This window comes from Salmo trutta, chromosome 8 (assembly GCF_901001165.1).
Source record: "Salmo trutta chromosome 8, fSalTru1.1, whole genome shotgun sequence".
Taxonomy (NCBI): domain Eukaryota; kingdom Metazoa; phylum Chordata; class Actinopteri; order Salmoniformes; family Salmonidae; genus Salmo; species Salmo trutta.
The window spans coordinates 36,506,184-36,522,561 of NC_042964.1; the positions used below are offsets into that span (position 1 = coordinate 36,506,184).

The following is a 16,378-nucleotide window of genomic DNA, read 5'->3' on the forward strand; positions in this document are numbered from 1 at the left end:
AAAGCCATGCGCCCTACGTCCGACGCCCTATACAATACCCACTATAAAGTACACAGTGGATGAACAACGTGCCCTAAACCGTGTGCCCTAAATACTACTAGAGCCACACTGTATACGGTCCACTTCATCGACTATATTGTTAGTCATCACTGAGTCACACTGTGTTCTTCCTATAGCAGTGTAAAAACATAAGGGATATGCAATACTTATACCTCCTACAGTGCACTGTACATGATTTATTCACCACCTACCTGGAGTTCATTGTCTCTCTCTCCCTCTCTCCACTCCTCTCTCTCCCAGGCTCCATGACCGTAAGATGTGTATCATCGGACTGAGTGTTCTGATGGAGCTACCCTCCAGGCCGGTGGTGGTAGAGGGGATAGCGGCTCAGATTGTCCCCAGCGTCCTGCTCCTCTTCCTGGGGCTCAAACACCTTTACTCCTCCCGCCTCAACAAGCCAGACCTTCTGGCCTGCACTGGGGTACCGGAGGAAGACCAGAACGGTGAGAGGAGGAAAACGGGTGACAGAGGAGGAGAGGAGACAGGGCAAATGAGAGGGGAATGGGGAGAACAGGCAAGAGAGGAGAGAAAAGGAAAGGAGTGATGCTAATGCTGTTGAATCAACCCGCTTCTTGGAAGCCATTGGGTAGGGCCAGGGATAATGTCATGGTAGAAGATTAAGACACTACTAACCCTAGCTATGGATGTGGTAGGAATCAGTCCTCAGCTGTTCATGTGTTGCTTTACACATCTATGGTCAGGTTTCAACACCTCTGGACCTCTCTCTCTCTCTCTCTCTCTCTCTCTCTCTCGCTTGACTTCTCACTCTGCCTTCAGGTCATATTAGTTGCACTACATTTCCCTACATGCCGCGGGGCAGCTGTGCTGGCATTCCTCAGTCAAGTGTAAAGAACCTGGAGTTCCAGAATATCAGAGTGCTTCTGGGGGTTGTAGTGTTGTTGTGCAGTCAGACACAAAGGTAGTAGATGAGACTATCTCAGAGGGAATGACTTGGAGTGTTCCTCTGTCACATTTAGTCTCCATATTCGCTCCATTTGAGTTAATTTACCTTCTGGGAGTATAGGAGTGTTATTGGGAACAGCAGGGTACAGGGAAGGTTAGGATGAAGGAAATTGTTATGCATGTTAGCTAAGCAGCTGTTACTGTAATTGGCATATTTAAAATGGCATTAAGAAAAATTGTGCCTTTCAAAAGGTGAAAGGTAATCTTTTTCTATTCATTCTGCTTTTCTGTCTGTCTGCGTGTCTGACTGCGTGTGTGTTGCGTCCACAGAGGAGATCCCTAGCGATGAGGACGAGGTGAATGAGAACCGTAACGCCATGATGCAACAGCAGACCTGCACACCCGTAGGCCACGAGGACGATGAGGAGGAGGAGGATGATGATGAAGACTACTGGGATGAAGAGGGGCTGGAGGGGACCCCTGGAGGAGTACAACACGCCCCTGGACTATGACAATGGAGAGGACGAGTACCAGTTCTTCACCGCTGCCCTACTCAGTAAGTGGTTACCCATCTACACACACCAACTCATGTAACTCACACACACACACACACACACAGGAAAAACAAATATACATGCATACATGCACGCGCCCCACACACACAGGCATCTAACCCTTACTCTATCCTGTGTGTACTATAGGGGTCCAGAACACTGACCAGCCTTGGTACCAGTCTCTGACCACCCCCCTCAGTGATGACCAGAAGAAACAGCTGCAGGAGATCTACAGCCTGTCCCAGCAGAGGAGGAGCACCGCCACCAAGGGCCAATGGTGAGGCAGAAGAGAGGACGGGGGGGCCAATGGGGAGAGAGGACGGGGGGGCCAATGGGGAGAGAGGACGGGGACCAATGTGGGGGGAGGGACGGACAGAGGGCCAAGAGCCAATGGGTTGGGAGATGGTGAGGCTGAAGAATAAGGATGCAAGGTGGAAAATACAAAATACAACAGTAAAAGGTTGTTGATTTAAACATGTATTTTGACAAGTATGCTGTATTTTCCATTCCGTTGAGTCCTAACACGGTGTCGTGTGGTTTCAGAGCTGTAAGAGACATGGCTGGAGGCCTGGATAGAAGGAGGTGTAGCGGCAGAGTTCTGGCCTGATCTGAAGTGGATTTAAAAGACACCAAGAACTGTTTCAGTCCAGATCAGATCTATCTAGACTTTACTGATCCCACCAAGACCGGGCCATCTAGAACCATAACTGAACTGGGTGGAGACCCACCAGAGACCATAACACCGGACTTTACTCTACACACTTTACGGTTCACATCCCAGACCGTAATTGGACCACACCCACCCCAGAGAGAGTGTGTGTGTGTGAGGTTGATATCCTGCTCTGTATCACTGACCAGCGAATTCATCTTCCAGTACAGTGCAGTCCTTGGGTCTGTAACTGTGTGAATGTAAGTATGTACAAAATCTCTGTTCCTCTATAGCCTGACGTTTGTATGGTCTCGAGAGGACTGGGCAGATGTCCTTGGTTGCCATGGCATCAATCAGAACCATGTGTCAGGTAGTCTGAACCAAGGCTGTGGTGCTAATGGACGACGGAGAGACAGACAGATGTGTTTGGGGTGAAGGGTTAGGGGTCAGTGACCTTTGACCCATGGGGGGGGGGTTCCTTTCACACTGATGAATTGTAATAGGGGGCAAGATGCTGGGAGGAGAGCTTTTGTTTGTCTTAGTTTTTGTTTTTTATAACTGTTTTCATTTAACTTAAGAAAATCATAAATGTTCATGTAACATCTAGCCCTGTGTTTTTTCCTGTTATGTTACTATTGTGTGTGTGTGTGGGGGGGAGGGGGTAAGATTTTATTTTGATTTCACATAGAGGATATTGCGGTAGCTGAAACATTCCATCTTTGAACATCCTCTTCCTGCTCTGTTGAATCAATACTAGGTCAGAGTTCACTGCTGCGATCAATCCTCATTTCTAAACATCCAGCTCAGTAACACACAGATGGATTGAACAACTACTGTACCATCATGTAGGTTAACAGTATCAGCAAATACGTTTTCATAACATCATTTACAGGCTTCCCTCAGGGCCCTGTTCAAATACTTCAAAAGGAATTCCTCCCTTCCTCCATGGTCTGACACAAGACAGAGGGCATAACATGGTGCGATCTGGCTTTCACCAGTCTACCAACTATCTGGACTTGGGTATCAAATTCAAATCACAGCTGGGAATCTCTCCACGACCGACAGTTCTTTCTCTCATGTCCCCAGCTGTCCAGAAAGAGGAGCCGACTGTGGAAGGAGTCTCCACTGGAATGTTAGAGATGTCCAAATACCACAGGGCTTCTTTCGGCATTTTATAGTCAGTATTTGATTCTCTAGTGGGCTCTGCTTGCAGGATTGGTAGTCAGATCCTGATGTTTCAGATGGGACGCTTGGATGGGTTTTGGTGCGGCAACGGCGCTCTTGCTCTCCCTCTCTCTCTCTCCCTGTGTTAGTATTCTGTGCGTGTTCGGCTGCAGTTTGTATGTTCTAGCCCACTGCAGTTTCTACTGAAGACTGTGTGTGTGTGTGTGTGTGTGGTGCAGGACAGTAAGGAGCAGCCAAGCGTTGAAGAGCTGCCGAACTCTGTGGGCGGTGAAACCAACATAGGGTTTGTGTGTTATTTGTTGTCGACTAGTGTCTGGAGTTGTTTCTCTCCAGAAAATGTTCTGTTGCAATCTGCCTCTGCAATTAAGCACTGCAGTGAATTATGTTCTCAAACAAACACCCTCTCTCTCTCTCTCCATTTCTATTGGTCTGTGTGATAGTTTTATGTAGGTGATGTTGCGTATACCTGACACTTCCAGGCCATGCTAGGATGCTGTTACACTAATCTGTGAGAGAGAGACAGAGTTAACTCTAGTCTACTGCCCTGGTAATAATGAAGGGGATTCTCTGGCCCCTGTGTCCCAGTCAGGGTGCCTCTCCTCCAGCCTGCCTGGTGGCCTCTTTCCCCCTGGGAGCAGAGTGGAGGTAATGGTGATGGCCATAGACCCTGGTGTGCTGGGCAAAGCTAATCAGATCTGATAGTGGTCTTACTAAAGCAGAGTATGAGAAGGGCAAACAAGGGCCGAGTCAAAGAGAGAGACCTCGCTGCAGTTCAGCAACCAAATAACTTCAGCTCACAGTTAAAAAGTGAGCTGAAGTCTCCAGCGAACTATTGAGTGGAGTACTGTGATGTGTGTTTGTTCTCTGGGGCAGCTAACTGCCTGTGGTCTCTGCAGTGTGTGCCTCTGTCAGAATCATTTACATGGATGGATGGATAGATGGATGGGGTAGGCAAAGTTCAGGTGAAGTGAATGTTGTGTCATGTGGTAGTTCCTGCCCTTTATAGCCATCCAAAAACCACACTCACACAGAGAACTCTCCTGCATTGTGTGTGTGTGTGTCCAGGGCACACAGGGACCGTCTCCACACGCCAGTGAAGCTGAGACAGAGATGCAGACTGACAGTGCTGACTGTCTCTATCGGCCCTATATATATATATATATATATATATATATATATATATATATATATAACAGTTCTCAAGTTTCCCAGGTGCTGGTCTCAACTTTTAGGGAGCATCCACAAACAGTGTAGCCTCCCTATTAAACTGGCCTCTGCTAAGAGGAGTGGACTTCTATGGCACAGGTTGAAGCGTGCTGCCTCGCATTGTAACAATACAGGGTCACTGGTTCAAGCCCCATTCCGGCTGACTACTCCCCCTCCCCCGCTGCATTAGTAATGGGATATTTGATTCCTAAATGGGGGTCTTGGCTACTTTGCAACCCCTGCTCACACACCAGTTAATTGCATTTGCTTTGGTAATGAGGGAGTCTGATTGCATATCATGAATCATGCGCCACTCTCCTGCCCTTGTGCCCCTTCTACTTGAACCCCGAAGGGGTTTTGAAAGAGAGCGGTTCTCCAGTTGGGCTGGTCTGTGATTCACTGTCAACTTTCCTGTTCAGAGGAATAAGGCAACCTCAGAGAGCGTTCCACACGCTAAAGAACTTTATTTCCAGAGGACATATGAGATGGTTCTGTACAGAGCAGAGATGTGAATGAATATATGAATAAACCCGCATGAGATAGAACCAGTAACGGCACAAGAGCAATAATAGACTATAAGGAGATAGTCCTTTGCTGATGTCACTAACTACCACGTAGCATAAACTACTATTAACAACTAGCAATAGTAACAACCAACAGTAAATGCACACGTTTCAATAACATCACTCACCGTTGTCCACTTGGAGAGAGACTGAGGAGGCTCTGACCTGAGCAGGCAGGACTCTGGTATCCTGTCCCCAAGCAACCTATTGGTGGCCTGATGGCAGAGGTCACTGGAAGTTTGGGTAGACCGTTTATGATCCCCTAGTCTCTGGCACCATCAGGTGATGGGTGGAGTGAGCTTCATGAAATTAGAAACCTCACAGGCAGGAAAATCCATAACAGGTTTAGTCTGACGAGTCCATCCCAAATCTCTTCATACCTGAGTAGTGGTACCATAATCATCTCTCCTCCTAATGAGTGACTCATCCTCAAGTACACACCTGTGAGATTTAATACCGCCTCGTGCTGCGATGGGTCTGGCGGTGACATAACTACCAAGCAGGCTCGTTTAGTGGCAATCAGCCACCGACCTATAAGCCTAAGGTAATGAAATCAAACGCTATTGTAGCAAGAGAGAGGCCCACACTCGCCTCCAACATGTCACCGTATCATAACCGATGGATGACGGCTATTGCGGTCGACACGCTCCGTCTCCCACAGGAATGTAGGCCTGCCTAGCCCTGCTGAGCGCTGCGGCAGTTGGCGAGTGCACCATGCATTCTGAAGGCAATTAGCGCACAGAACGCCAACTTGAACACTCACAGATGCACCATTCCAATGGGGGGGAAAAAAACAAGCAAATTAACGAGGCAAAACCGTTTCATTCTTTATAGTCGGCGAGACCACAGAGAGCAGATGTTTGATTTTGGTCCCAGGATGGTGAGGTGAATATACGGTGTGCAGCAATGTTCCCTCAAATGTTTTCCGGGCACTGAGCAAATTTCAGGTCTGCTGAGCGCAAACATTGACAATTCTGTACAGCTTCCAGGGCGTTTACTGGGAACACTGAGGCTGTACCATCTTTAAGTTACAGTTTTAACAGTTCCCAAGTAGGCTACTTGATCATAATGTAGGCCTACCAGAGAGGCCTGCCATAGAAAACTATAGAGAAAATGCATCCCATAACATTTTAACATGGAAATAGCTGTTCTATCATTCAGCCGACAGTAGCAGCCAATGTGTGGTGTTCAATGTCGAGACTTTTGAAAAAGAACACGCAGGGCTTGACATTAACCTGTTTATCCACTTGTTGTTCAGACAAGGTGACTGACAATGCTGTTGTGTTGTTTTGATGCAAGTAACCAACACAAAGAAAAATGCATTATTATTCTCATACCATTACTACAGAGAATCAGATGAATTATGCTACACTCTGCCTATTGGCTACTTAGATTAATCAAACCTGTCTCAAAATACAACACTGCCCCTTTAAGACAAAAACAAAAGCTCTTTACCTGACTGGCTTTTCAAAAGTGTCTAGAAATTGACATGTTTTGTGCTCTTGTTGGAAGCAATCACTCCCCTACTGCTGACTACAAATAATCTATAACTGGGCTACTAATTCACTAACTAGCAAAGGATATGAACAAAATATGCATGTGGCTACATGCAGCTCTTGCTTTGATCTCACAAGTTCATCTACTCATGACTGCTCATGCTGTAAACACATTCCAGTTCAAAGTAAACGGCACAGATCCATATATGGCAATGGTTAATTTGCATATAGGCCTACTGCAACTCTGATTGTTTATGCTGCTCCGGCTGAGTAGTGCTGTCAGTGCAATAGAATCCTACTCCGATGCGTTCTGCCTACAACAAAATCTCTTGCATAGTTTATTTTGTTTCAGTATGTTGCTTTGAAAGTGGCTAATGTTGAGTCGATCACAATTGCAACTGTAAAGGGAAGCGTTGATAGTGTTAACAGGAAATACTCTAGAACAGTGGTCAGCAACCTTTTCTGAGTCAAGATCAACATGCATGCCGAGATCTACCGCTCAGATTTTTTTTTAACATGACTTAAAAAACGTAAGCCTATGCAACATTAAACCAACATTAACCAATTAAAAACAGTACTGTAGCAATGAGGTTTGTGCAGAAAGCTATAGGCCCAATACAGATCACTGCATATTGGCTTTGCTTTAATTGCCCTGCCAGCGCATTGTTGTTCAGGATATTTTTTTAAAAATAATAGTTCAAAATTTGAGGTAGGCTATATGATCACACTGGTAATAGATCCGTTGTTGTATTACTTGTGCGGCACAGCTGAGTGAGCATACATTTCAATATTTTTTTTTTACTGTGCTGACGGTGCCTGCATCTGATGGTCCGTCTCAGCTGAGGGAGAGCGCAGCAGACTGAGGATCTGCCTCTCAACATCTCTCCTCTCTCTCTTTCCTCCACTGACACTGACCAAAAAGGGACAATGTCTTCCAGCTGACTACAAAACTCCAGTCGCACGGCATTATTTCTGCCTCGTGCACAAATTCATGTTGTTACTCCTATGAACAGAGAAAGTGAAATATTCCTTGATATTAAAAAAGACCCAAACCACTAATAATAACGCAAGCCTATTAATACGCCTATTAATACGTTCCTACTCATTAATTACTGGTGCAATGCTTGTTGTAGCGCTGAATACAGTTGACAGTGCTGAGTAGAAACTTAAACATGAACTCATTCATAAAAACCGCTTCTCTTTGCTGTATTTGTTGACAGTCTCTCTCTAGTCATGTTTTTGAAACGTTTTGAAATCTCACAGTATCAACTGTGCTGTAGCTTTTTTTTGTGCCTGCTTCATTAATGCAGACACGGTCATCTGAGCCATTCGATTGGCCAGCGGGTCAACAGCACGAGACGAATAAAAAGAAAACAGAAACAGGCTTTATCGTTGCTTTTTCACAGAAATGTTTGGCGATTGACCAATCGGGTTGGTGACCATTGAACATCACTCAACTTTCCAGAGCAATCTCTTGCTTCTCTCTGCGGACTGGCGGCAGTCTCGTGGCTACTGCGCTTGCGCAGTTTAGAGCGCAAAATGGACACTTATACCCAGGTGAATAGCGAGCTGCTAATGGATGAAACAAATGGTCGAGAAGACGACCTTGATCTGTGTAGCCAGATGGACGCCAGCTGCTGGGTGAAGAAATGGCCTGGAACAGCCTTCATGATGATGTAGATACAGCAACAGTATCAAATGCATTTTATAAGTCAGGGATGTACAACTGGCGGCCCACGGGCCCCACCACATTTAAAATGCCCTTGGATCAATTTCCACAAAATACAATCTTTTTTAGAAACTCCAGTTGGGTCTCAACTGTTGCAAGTTAGAATATACAAGGTGCAATTTCGACACAAAACATCTCTCCACCCTATGGCAAAACGTGTACACTTGCAGGAAATTAGTTGTAAAACAGCTCATTTTCCTATCTGCCCAATGGCAAAATGAGCAGAATTGCATGAAATTAGTTAAAAAATTGCTAAATCTTCTGTCCCATGGCAAAAATGTGTAGGATTGCAGCAATTCTCTACACCCCGTGAGCAACTGTGGCTCTCATGAGTTCAGATTTGTTGTGGCCCCCCACCACCATCAAAGTTGTCCATCCCTGATAGGATATCCTGTCACTGCACAACCCTCTGGCAATGACTAGAGAGCAAGAGAGGGGGAGGAAGGAGAGTAAGGGAAGGAGTACTTGACAACTTAGAGTTGTTTTGCCCTTTAGCATGTCTTTCCCAGTGGGCACGCCCCACCCCCTCCTCCTCCCCAGGTCCCGTCATGCTGGACTCAGGGCACAGGAGGTGGTTGTCTGCAGGTGTTGCACGCCAGTTTGTTTCCTGGCGGTGTGTACATGGTTCAGTGATCAGTGTGCCCTTTGCCAACCCCCTACTGTGCCATCAGAGCCCCCTCCCTAGTACCCCCCACTAGCTGTAGTGACAGAAAGCTATTCTCAAGTAGTAGAAAGGGCAATTGAAGTGTGTTTGTCAAACATGTTATTCATACATTATTAAAAAATGTGCTTTCACGGTAAAGTCTACACTTGTATTCGGCACATGATTTGATTTAAAGCACATAGCCTATGCGTTTTCATCACGAGTGGAAACACACTTTTGTGTGTGTTTGTGCAACTTAGCGCGGTGCAGTGTTGCGTGAGTGTCTTGTAGGCAGTTATAGATGTCAGTCTGTGTTGCTCTCACCGCCACTCATGTAGCTGCTGACTTGCCACATCCAGGGACTGTTACACAAACTCTGCTGCAGTGAATGAGTGTTAGTAACAAACTTGGGTCCAGCTAGCACACACTCAAACCATGCTTACACACTATGTCCTTACATGGGGGGGTTCAACCCCACATTTGGCTCAGTGATTGGCTCAGTGATTAGCTCAGTGTTGTGTTACTCATGGGGACAAAATTCAAGCCCCTTGGGTGCTGCCATAGAGTTACATTAGAAGGCCATTGGCCACAGATAAAATGACTTCAAATCACGTTATATCTACAGTAGCTTTGATTGGACTGATCATGTCAACATCATACTTTCGAAATCTTAGCTAGCAGTCATCACCATGAATCAAGTCGACAATCTACTGGCAAATCCTTTTTAATCCTTGTCATATGAAGAGAAATAATGAAGAGAAATTATACATAATACGTATCGGTGCTCATCGGCCATTGGACATAAACATTACACAACAAGTTGGAAATCGCTAATTCAGCAATGAGTGGTTTGGAAGGAATCAGTGGCTAACTGCAAGCATTGCAAAGAAATCACTAGCCTTCTATTCATTGGAGTGCCTGTGTGGTCCCAAGTCTGGGATTAAGGGTCTCTTTTCCAAGCTTAAAATTATAAACATTCAACATTGGCCATGCTGTCAATTAAGCATGATTTGTGCCCCTGCTCAAAACAACTGTTAACTTGGTACAGCGAAATCTGACTTCAATGAGTTCAAGACAACTGGGAACTCAGGAAAAACAGCTCCGACTGAGGAAAATAAGTTTTGAAAGGTCATCCAACTCGGAATTGTAAATCCGGAACTCTGGCCTCCTTTTAGAGCTACGACCTGAAGATCACTGACGTCATCATGATTCAACCTTGTTTTCGTTCAAGTTCCCAGTTATCTTGAAAGCACCATAAATCCAGAGAATACCAGACTTTGATGACAAAGTTTGATGACAACATTTGCCCACAAAGGACTGCCATGCCACCTTCCTGTTCAAGTGAGCACAGCACAACAAGGTATGTCCAAAAATGTATTGTATGCTGCTGCATAAATTATGTAATATTCCAGGGAGATATGTATACTCTAGCTAAGGAGGTAAAACTAAATGTATGTTGTGTAGTAAGCTGTTAGTAGCCCATGTGCCTCACCCTAATAATTTGATCTCTTAATTTCATCTACTATTCTGACTTGGTGGTGCACATGTAGCCTATAAACTGTTTTTGAGAAATGTAATCATTGAATATTGTAAGAGCTTTCATTGTCTGCTTATATGCCCCCTTTATTTATCCGACGGTTCTGACTTGCTGTACAGGGAGAACACTATAAGAACGGCCCATGTTCTGAATTCTGTCAATGTACATTTCAAAAGTGCTGAACAAATATTTATATTGACTACATCCGTCCTAGCTCGCTCATTGATGTCTTAATCAAACTGATGAATTGCCTCTTATCCGCTCATCGTTCCCTTATGCCATAGTTTGTACATCTCAAGTGTCAGTAGAACCCACATTTGTTTAAGCAAGTCAGCCATATCAGCTATGTTTTTTTAAAGGCAGTAAATGAGGCTGAATGAACTGTTTCGCTGCCAGACAAGGCTCCGCTGATAGCCAGATGTAGCAGTGGTAAGGTGTTGGGACAGCTTTATATAGGCCCTAACAGTTTGTGGGTACCGTTTGTCACCGTTATAGTGCAAGTAATGTATTGTGCTGTGTCGTGGCTTTGCTGGCATGCATCCTACATAATTAGATTTTTTTGCCCACAGAGATTTACATGCTAAAATCGCCACTGTGTGTATATGCATTAGATCAGCTGACTAACCTGATGGATTATGGGAAGCTGCTATATGGGTGTCCTCCACACTGCTTGCATGAGACATTATTTAGTCTGGTCCATCTGTGCTTGTCCTTCAGTGCAGCTGTGTTTTAAGCTCACAGCTCAGTCCTGTCCTGAAGCCTCTAAAACAGACAGAGAAAAAACATCCTACCCTTGGCTCAGTCTGTCAAGGTTGTGGCACTGGATTTGCCCACAGCCTCACACACATGGAGTTGGCTACATACACACCACTGTCTTGCACTGACAGACACACACACATACAAACTGACACACACACAAACTCTGTGCCCACCATCCCCACAGGGCACAAAGAGACCTAATTCTCTACCCTTCATTTGTCGGAGAGCTAAAGTCGTCTCAGGCGTCAGACTGCAACTGACAGATATGTTAATGTGAGTGGGAACACTGGATATTTAAGGGAACTGTATGTGTGTGGTGTGCGCGTGCATACGTGTGTGTGTCCATCCTCATCTGTGTTTCTCATACATACATGCATGCATGCATGCATGTATGTATCAGCCTGTGTGAATTGGATTCATCCTAAAGCACTGTTAGCATTATTAAACACCAAACCCAAACAAATTCATACTGGATGTGATTGTGTTGGCATATTTCCCTCCCAACAGATGGTGGTAAAACAAATAGGCCATTGTAGAAGTATAACCATTCCTCTTCATCAACAGGTGATGATGCTGCCTTGCCAATGCAACTTTATGGAGAGGGTCATTGGCATGGGCACTTGTGGTCGGCTGGTGTTTGGGCAGGCATGGCAGGACACGAATGGCAATGAGTAGTTTTAACCACAAGAGGGACAACGGCTATGTTTAACTGGACGGACATATTCGGACATACACACACACACACACACACACACACTATTTTTAAGTGCTACATCATTTGGAAGTCAAGTACCTGTATGCAATTGTCTCCATTAGTCATATTGCGTCAGCGGGGATGGTTTTGACACTGGCTTTGAACTGTCTGAGAATAGCCGCTGTCTCTGTACTGGGACCGGACGATTCCTTCACCTTTACCTGCTGCATATGAATGTAGCCCTTCATTACTTGCCATCTTGACTGAACAGGTTTCTGTGGAGAATAGCAGCAGGAGTGGTGTGGGGTTGCAGTGGCCAGCTGGTGTGCCTGTAGCAGGGCCCGCTGGATGGATGCATCATACAACACAACAGCCGTTTCCACCGACCAGGCTGGCACTATACCTGCATTCTGCTGCTGAGGGTAAACTCAACACCAGCCTATTTAGAAATGATTCAAGTAATGCTTTGAAAGAGTTTTTTTTTTTATGTATGGTGTTTTTGGAAAGTGTTAGATTTAACATACTGACCTAGTGGATGTTTTTCAATGGATTGATTTTCAGTAGGCCCGGTACAGTAGCCTACAAGGAAGTTGGATGGATATTAAATCTTATACTCATCGTAACCTGCTCTGGTCAGGTCAATATCCCACATCGTAACCATCATCATGGTTCATTGATTTATGGTTATCTCTCTTGTAAAACATGTTTATTACCAGTGTCTACACTGAGCTTACAAAACATTAGGAACATCTTCCTAATATTGAGTTGCCCCCCTTTTGTCCTCAGAACAGCTTCAATTCATCGGGGCATTGGACTACAAGGTGTCAAAAGCGTTCCACAGGTGTGCTGGCCCATGTTGACTCCAATGCTTCCCACAGTTGTGTCAAGTTGGCTGGATGTCCTTTGGGTGGTGGACCATTCTTGATACCACGGTGAAATTGTTGAGCATGAAAACCCAGCAGCGTTGCAATTCTTGACACACGCAAACCGGTGCGCCTGGCACCTACTACCATACCCCGTTCAAAGGCACTTAAAATATTTTGTTCTTGCCCATTCCCCTCTGAATGGCAACATATACACTCTAAAAATGAGGTATTCAACAAGGGTTCTGTAATCCTTAAAGTTCTTTGAAGAACCTTAGGGTTCTTGGCACTAACGTTGGGCAGTTAGGTTCCTGCAAGAACCCCATATGAGGTGGGGTTAATTGAGGAACCTCCTTAGTTGGTGGGGGTTCTTGCAGGACCTAACTGCCCAACCAAAACATTTGGATTTGAATTTGAAAGGACAGCAGGTGCAAGGGCACTTAAATGTAAAGATCTCCTCAATTTAAAGTAAGGTTTGTCCCTTGTATGATCTAACTTGATATTGTCTTTTCAAATTTGTGCAAATATTTCTCAAACAGAAAATGGACACAATCCAATGGATATCAATCAACAGAGGTAAGAATATGTATGCTATGAGAATATGTTGAAGGCTCGCTGTATTGGGTGCAGATGACTGAACTGCTCACTTCTGTGTCTGCAGGTATACAGACGATGAGGCATACAAAAGGTATGTCTATTGGTATGCTATGGAGATCACGTGTACCATCCTCCTCCCTTGCCTCTTCAATGAATATCCCATAGGCCTCTACATTATGGACAAGATATGTGAATGAAAACCATCATCAAAACTTGGATTTTGTGGTTAAAATTACTGTTATGAATACTGTTGTGTGCATGTTTTGTTAAAAATCTGAATAATTACTATTTTTGGATTCACAGACTCCACCCTCCCTACACCTCTGATGACTATAACAGAAAACCTGTTCAATCACCACTCACTGCAAAATCATTCTGGCTGTGGATACGGAGAATATCAACACTAACATCAACACGCCAGGGAATTTACCCAACTTGAGGCTCACATTTAGATTTTTTTTTATTCTGCTTTGCCACTAAAATCATAATAAACACTGACAACTAAAATATGGTGTTATTGTTGTGCATATTATTATTATTATTATATTATAATAATAATAGGGGAGGGGGGTAGTTCAGATATTAACCCCAAAAGGTTCTTCAAAGGTTCTTTGAGGATCTATTAAAAGGGATTCTTTGAAGAACCCTTTAAATGGTTCTTCGAAGAACTTATAAGGGTTCCGACAGTTTCCATTGAAGAACCCCTAAAGGATACTCCAGGAATCATTTCTTTTTAAAGTGTACGCAATCCATGTCTCAATTGTCTCAAGGCTTGAAAATCTTTTTTTTTATACCTGTCTCCCCTTCATCTACACTGATTGAAGTGGATTTAACAGGTGACATCAATAAGCTTTCATGTGGATTCACCTGGTCAGTCTATGTCATGGAAAGAGCAGGTGTTCCTAATGTTTTGTACACTCAGTGTACACTCTAAAAGAAAAGGTTCCTGGGGAATCATTTAGGGTTCTTCAAATTGAAACTGTGGGGGAACCCCTATAATTTCGCCGAAGAACCCTTTTAAATGAATCCTCAAAGAACGTTTTGAAAAACCTTTTGGGGTTAATTTGTTTAATCTACCCCTCCCTCCCCTATTATTATTATTAATAATAATATGCATAACAATAACAATAACACAATAGTTTAGTTGTCAGTGTTTATTATGATTTTAGTGCCAAACAGAATAAAACATGTAAATATGAGGTAAACTCCCATTAGAGCCCCAAGTCCAATGGGTAAAATTCCCTGGCGTGTTGATGTTAATGTGTTGATGTTCTCCGTATCCACAGCCAGAATGATTTTGCAGTGCATGGTGATTGAACAGGTGTCTTGTTATATTCATCAGAGGTGTACGGGGTGAAGTCTGTGAATCCAAAAAAATTGTAATTATACAGATGATAACAAAACATGCACATGACAGTATTCATACCTTGGATTTTGTTCAGGTACCTGCAGACACAGAAGTGAGCAGTTCAGTCATCTGCACCCAATACAGCGAGCCTTCAACATATTCTCATAGCATACATATTCTTACCTCTGTTGATTGATATCCATTGGATTGTGTCCATTTTCTGTTTGAGAAAGATTTGCACAAATATCCTAAAACAATATTAATGTAGATCACGAGGAGATCTTTACATTTTCAGTTAAGTGCCTGCACCTGCTGTCCTTCCAAATTAAATCCAAATGTTTCAGTTGGGCAGTTAGGTTCCTGCAAGAACCTCCAACAACCTCATATGGGGTTCTTGGAATAACCCTTTGGGGGCAAATTTCAGTGCCAAGAACCCTAAGGTTCTTCAAAGAACTTTGAGGATCTTAGAAGAACCCTTGTTATTAGTGTATAATAACCCTCTTGACAGGGTAAGAGTCAGTGACCTCGAGCTCACAGAGACAGACAAGGTCTTTGTTTTTCTCATCTCTCCCACTCAGACTGACAGGACACGGGCAGGTATCTAACTCACTCTATTAGCGCGTCCCCGCCTGGCCCGTCCTAGACAATCATTCGTTTATTATTGTCCTACTCTAAAGATAAAGGTCATGTCGGCTGAAACAGTACGCCGCGCGCTATTGATTTTCGATCTAGATGGTGCTAATGAACCTCTAGCTCTGCGAAGGCCGGTACTGCGCCGTGCGCATGCGTCAAGAGGAGGCTTCTCCATTTCGCTGGCTGCTTCATAGTCAGTCCCCCGCAGCCCACAGTAGGCCAACACAGTCGCTACCAGACTGTCTAGTGGAACGGATATGGCTCCCCACTCACCCCGGCTTTTTCCAGACCCAAGCGGCTTGTTGCCAGGCAAGGGCCGACATGACAGTACACGGACGAGAGAAGACCCCTGGCCGGCTCCGCCTGTCGGTCCCGTTAGAAGCGGAAAAGGAGCGGGTTCGCTATGCAGTGTTGCTGGCTCTGTGCGCGCTGTGCTACAGCAACTCTCTGCACGGGGAGTTCGTGCACGACGATGTGTGGGCTATCAGCATAACCCCGACGTCCGGCCCGGGTCCAGCCTGCAGAGCATCTTCTCCAACGACTTTTGGGGCAAGAGGATGGCGGACAAACACAAGCCACAAGTCCTACAGACCGTTATGCATCCTCACCCTTCAAGTAAGTTCGCGCTCTCCCCTCTCCCCCATAACTCTCTGTGGTTATCTTCCCAGCATCGGTTGCAAAGTCTCTGTAGTTAACTTGAACAGCTGGGTCTCGGGCTGGAATGAGAAACAATGTTGCAGAAGTTGGTGGCAATGCCCAGAAATGCGCTGGCTTCGTCAGCTATCCAACCTGTGATCGGATACAATTAAAACCATGTATCCGCTCCCAGAAATAGGCTTAAGTCATAGGCTAGTCTATTGTAGGTTACTTCTTGCTTTGAGGTGGGTTGAGCTTGGACGATCGCCAGCGGTCATGAACGACGCACATCTGCACCTACCATAAACAAACATGTATGTAGC

The 16,378-nt window shown here is 44.8% G+C and overlaps 1 protein-coding gene and 1 long non-coding RNA gene across 2 annotated transcripts in view; both read left to right on the forward strand.

Annotated features, from left to right (window-relative positions):
- LOC115197955 (protein O-mannosyl-transferase TMTC1-like) overlaps positions 1-604 on the forward strand; it is a 13,599-nt gene extending 12,995 nt beyond the window's left edge. Inside the window, exon 4 of the mRNA XM_029759620.1 lies at positions 301-604. Within this exon, the coding sequence (XP_029615480.1) occupies positions 301-604 (304 nt within the window). The remainder of the gene's footprint in view (positions 1-300) is intronic.
- An 835-nt stretch (positions 605-1,439) lies between these two features.
- On the forward strand, positions 1,440-2,142 carry LOC115198806 (uncharacterized). Its single transcript, XR_003879297.1, has 3 exons — positions 1,440-1,519; positions 1,665-1,794; positions 2,061-2,142. It is a non-coding gene; the product is annotated as an uncharacterized LOC115198806 (long non-coding RNA).
- The last annotated feature ends 14,236 nt before the right edge of the window (positions 2,143-16,378 follow it).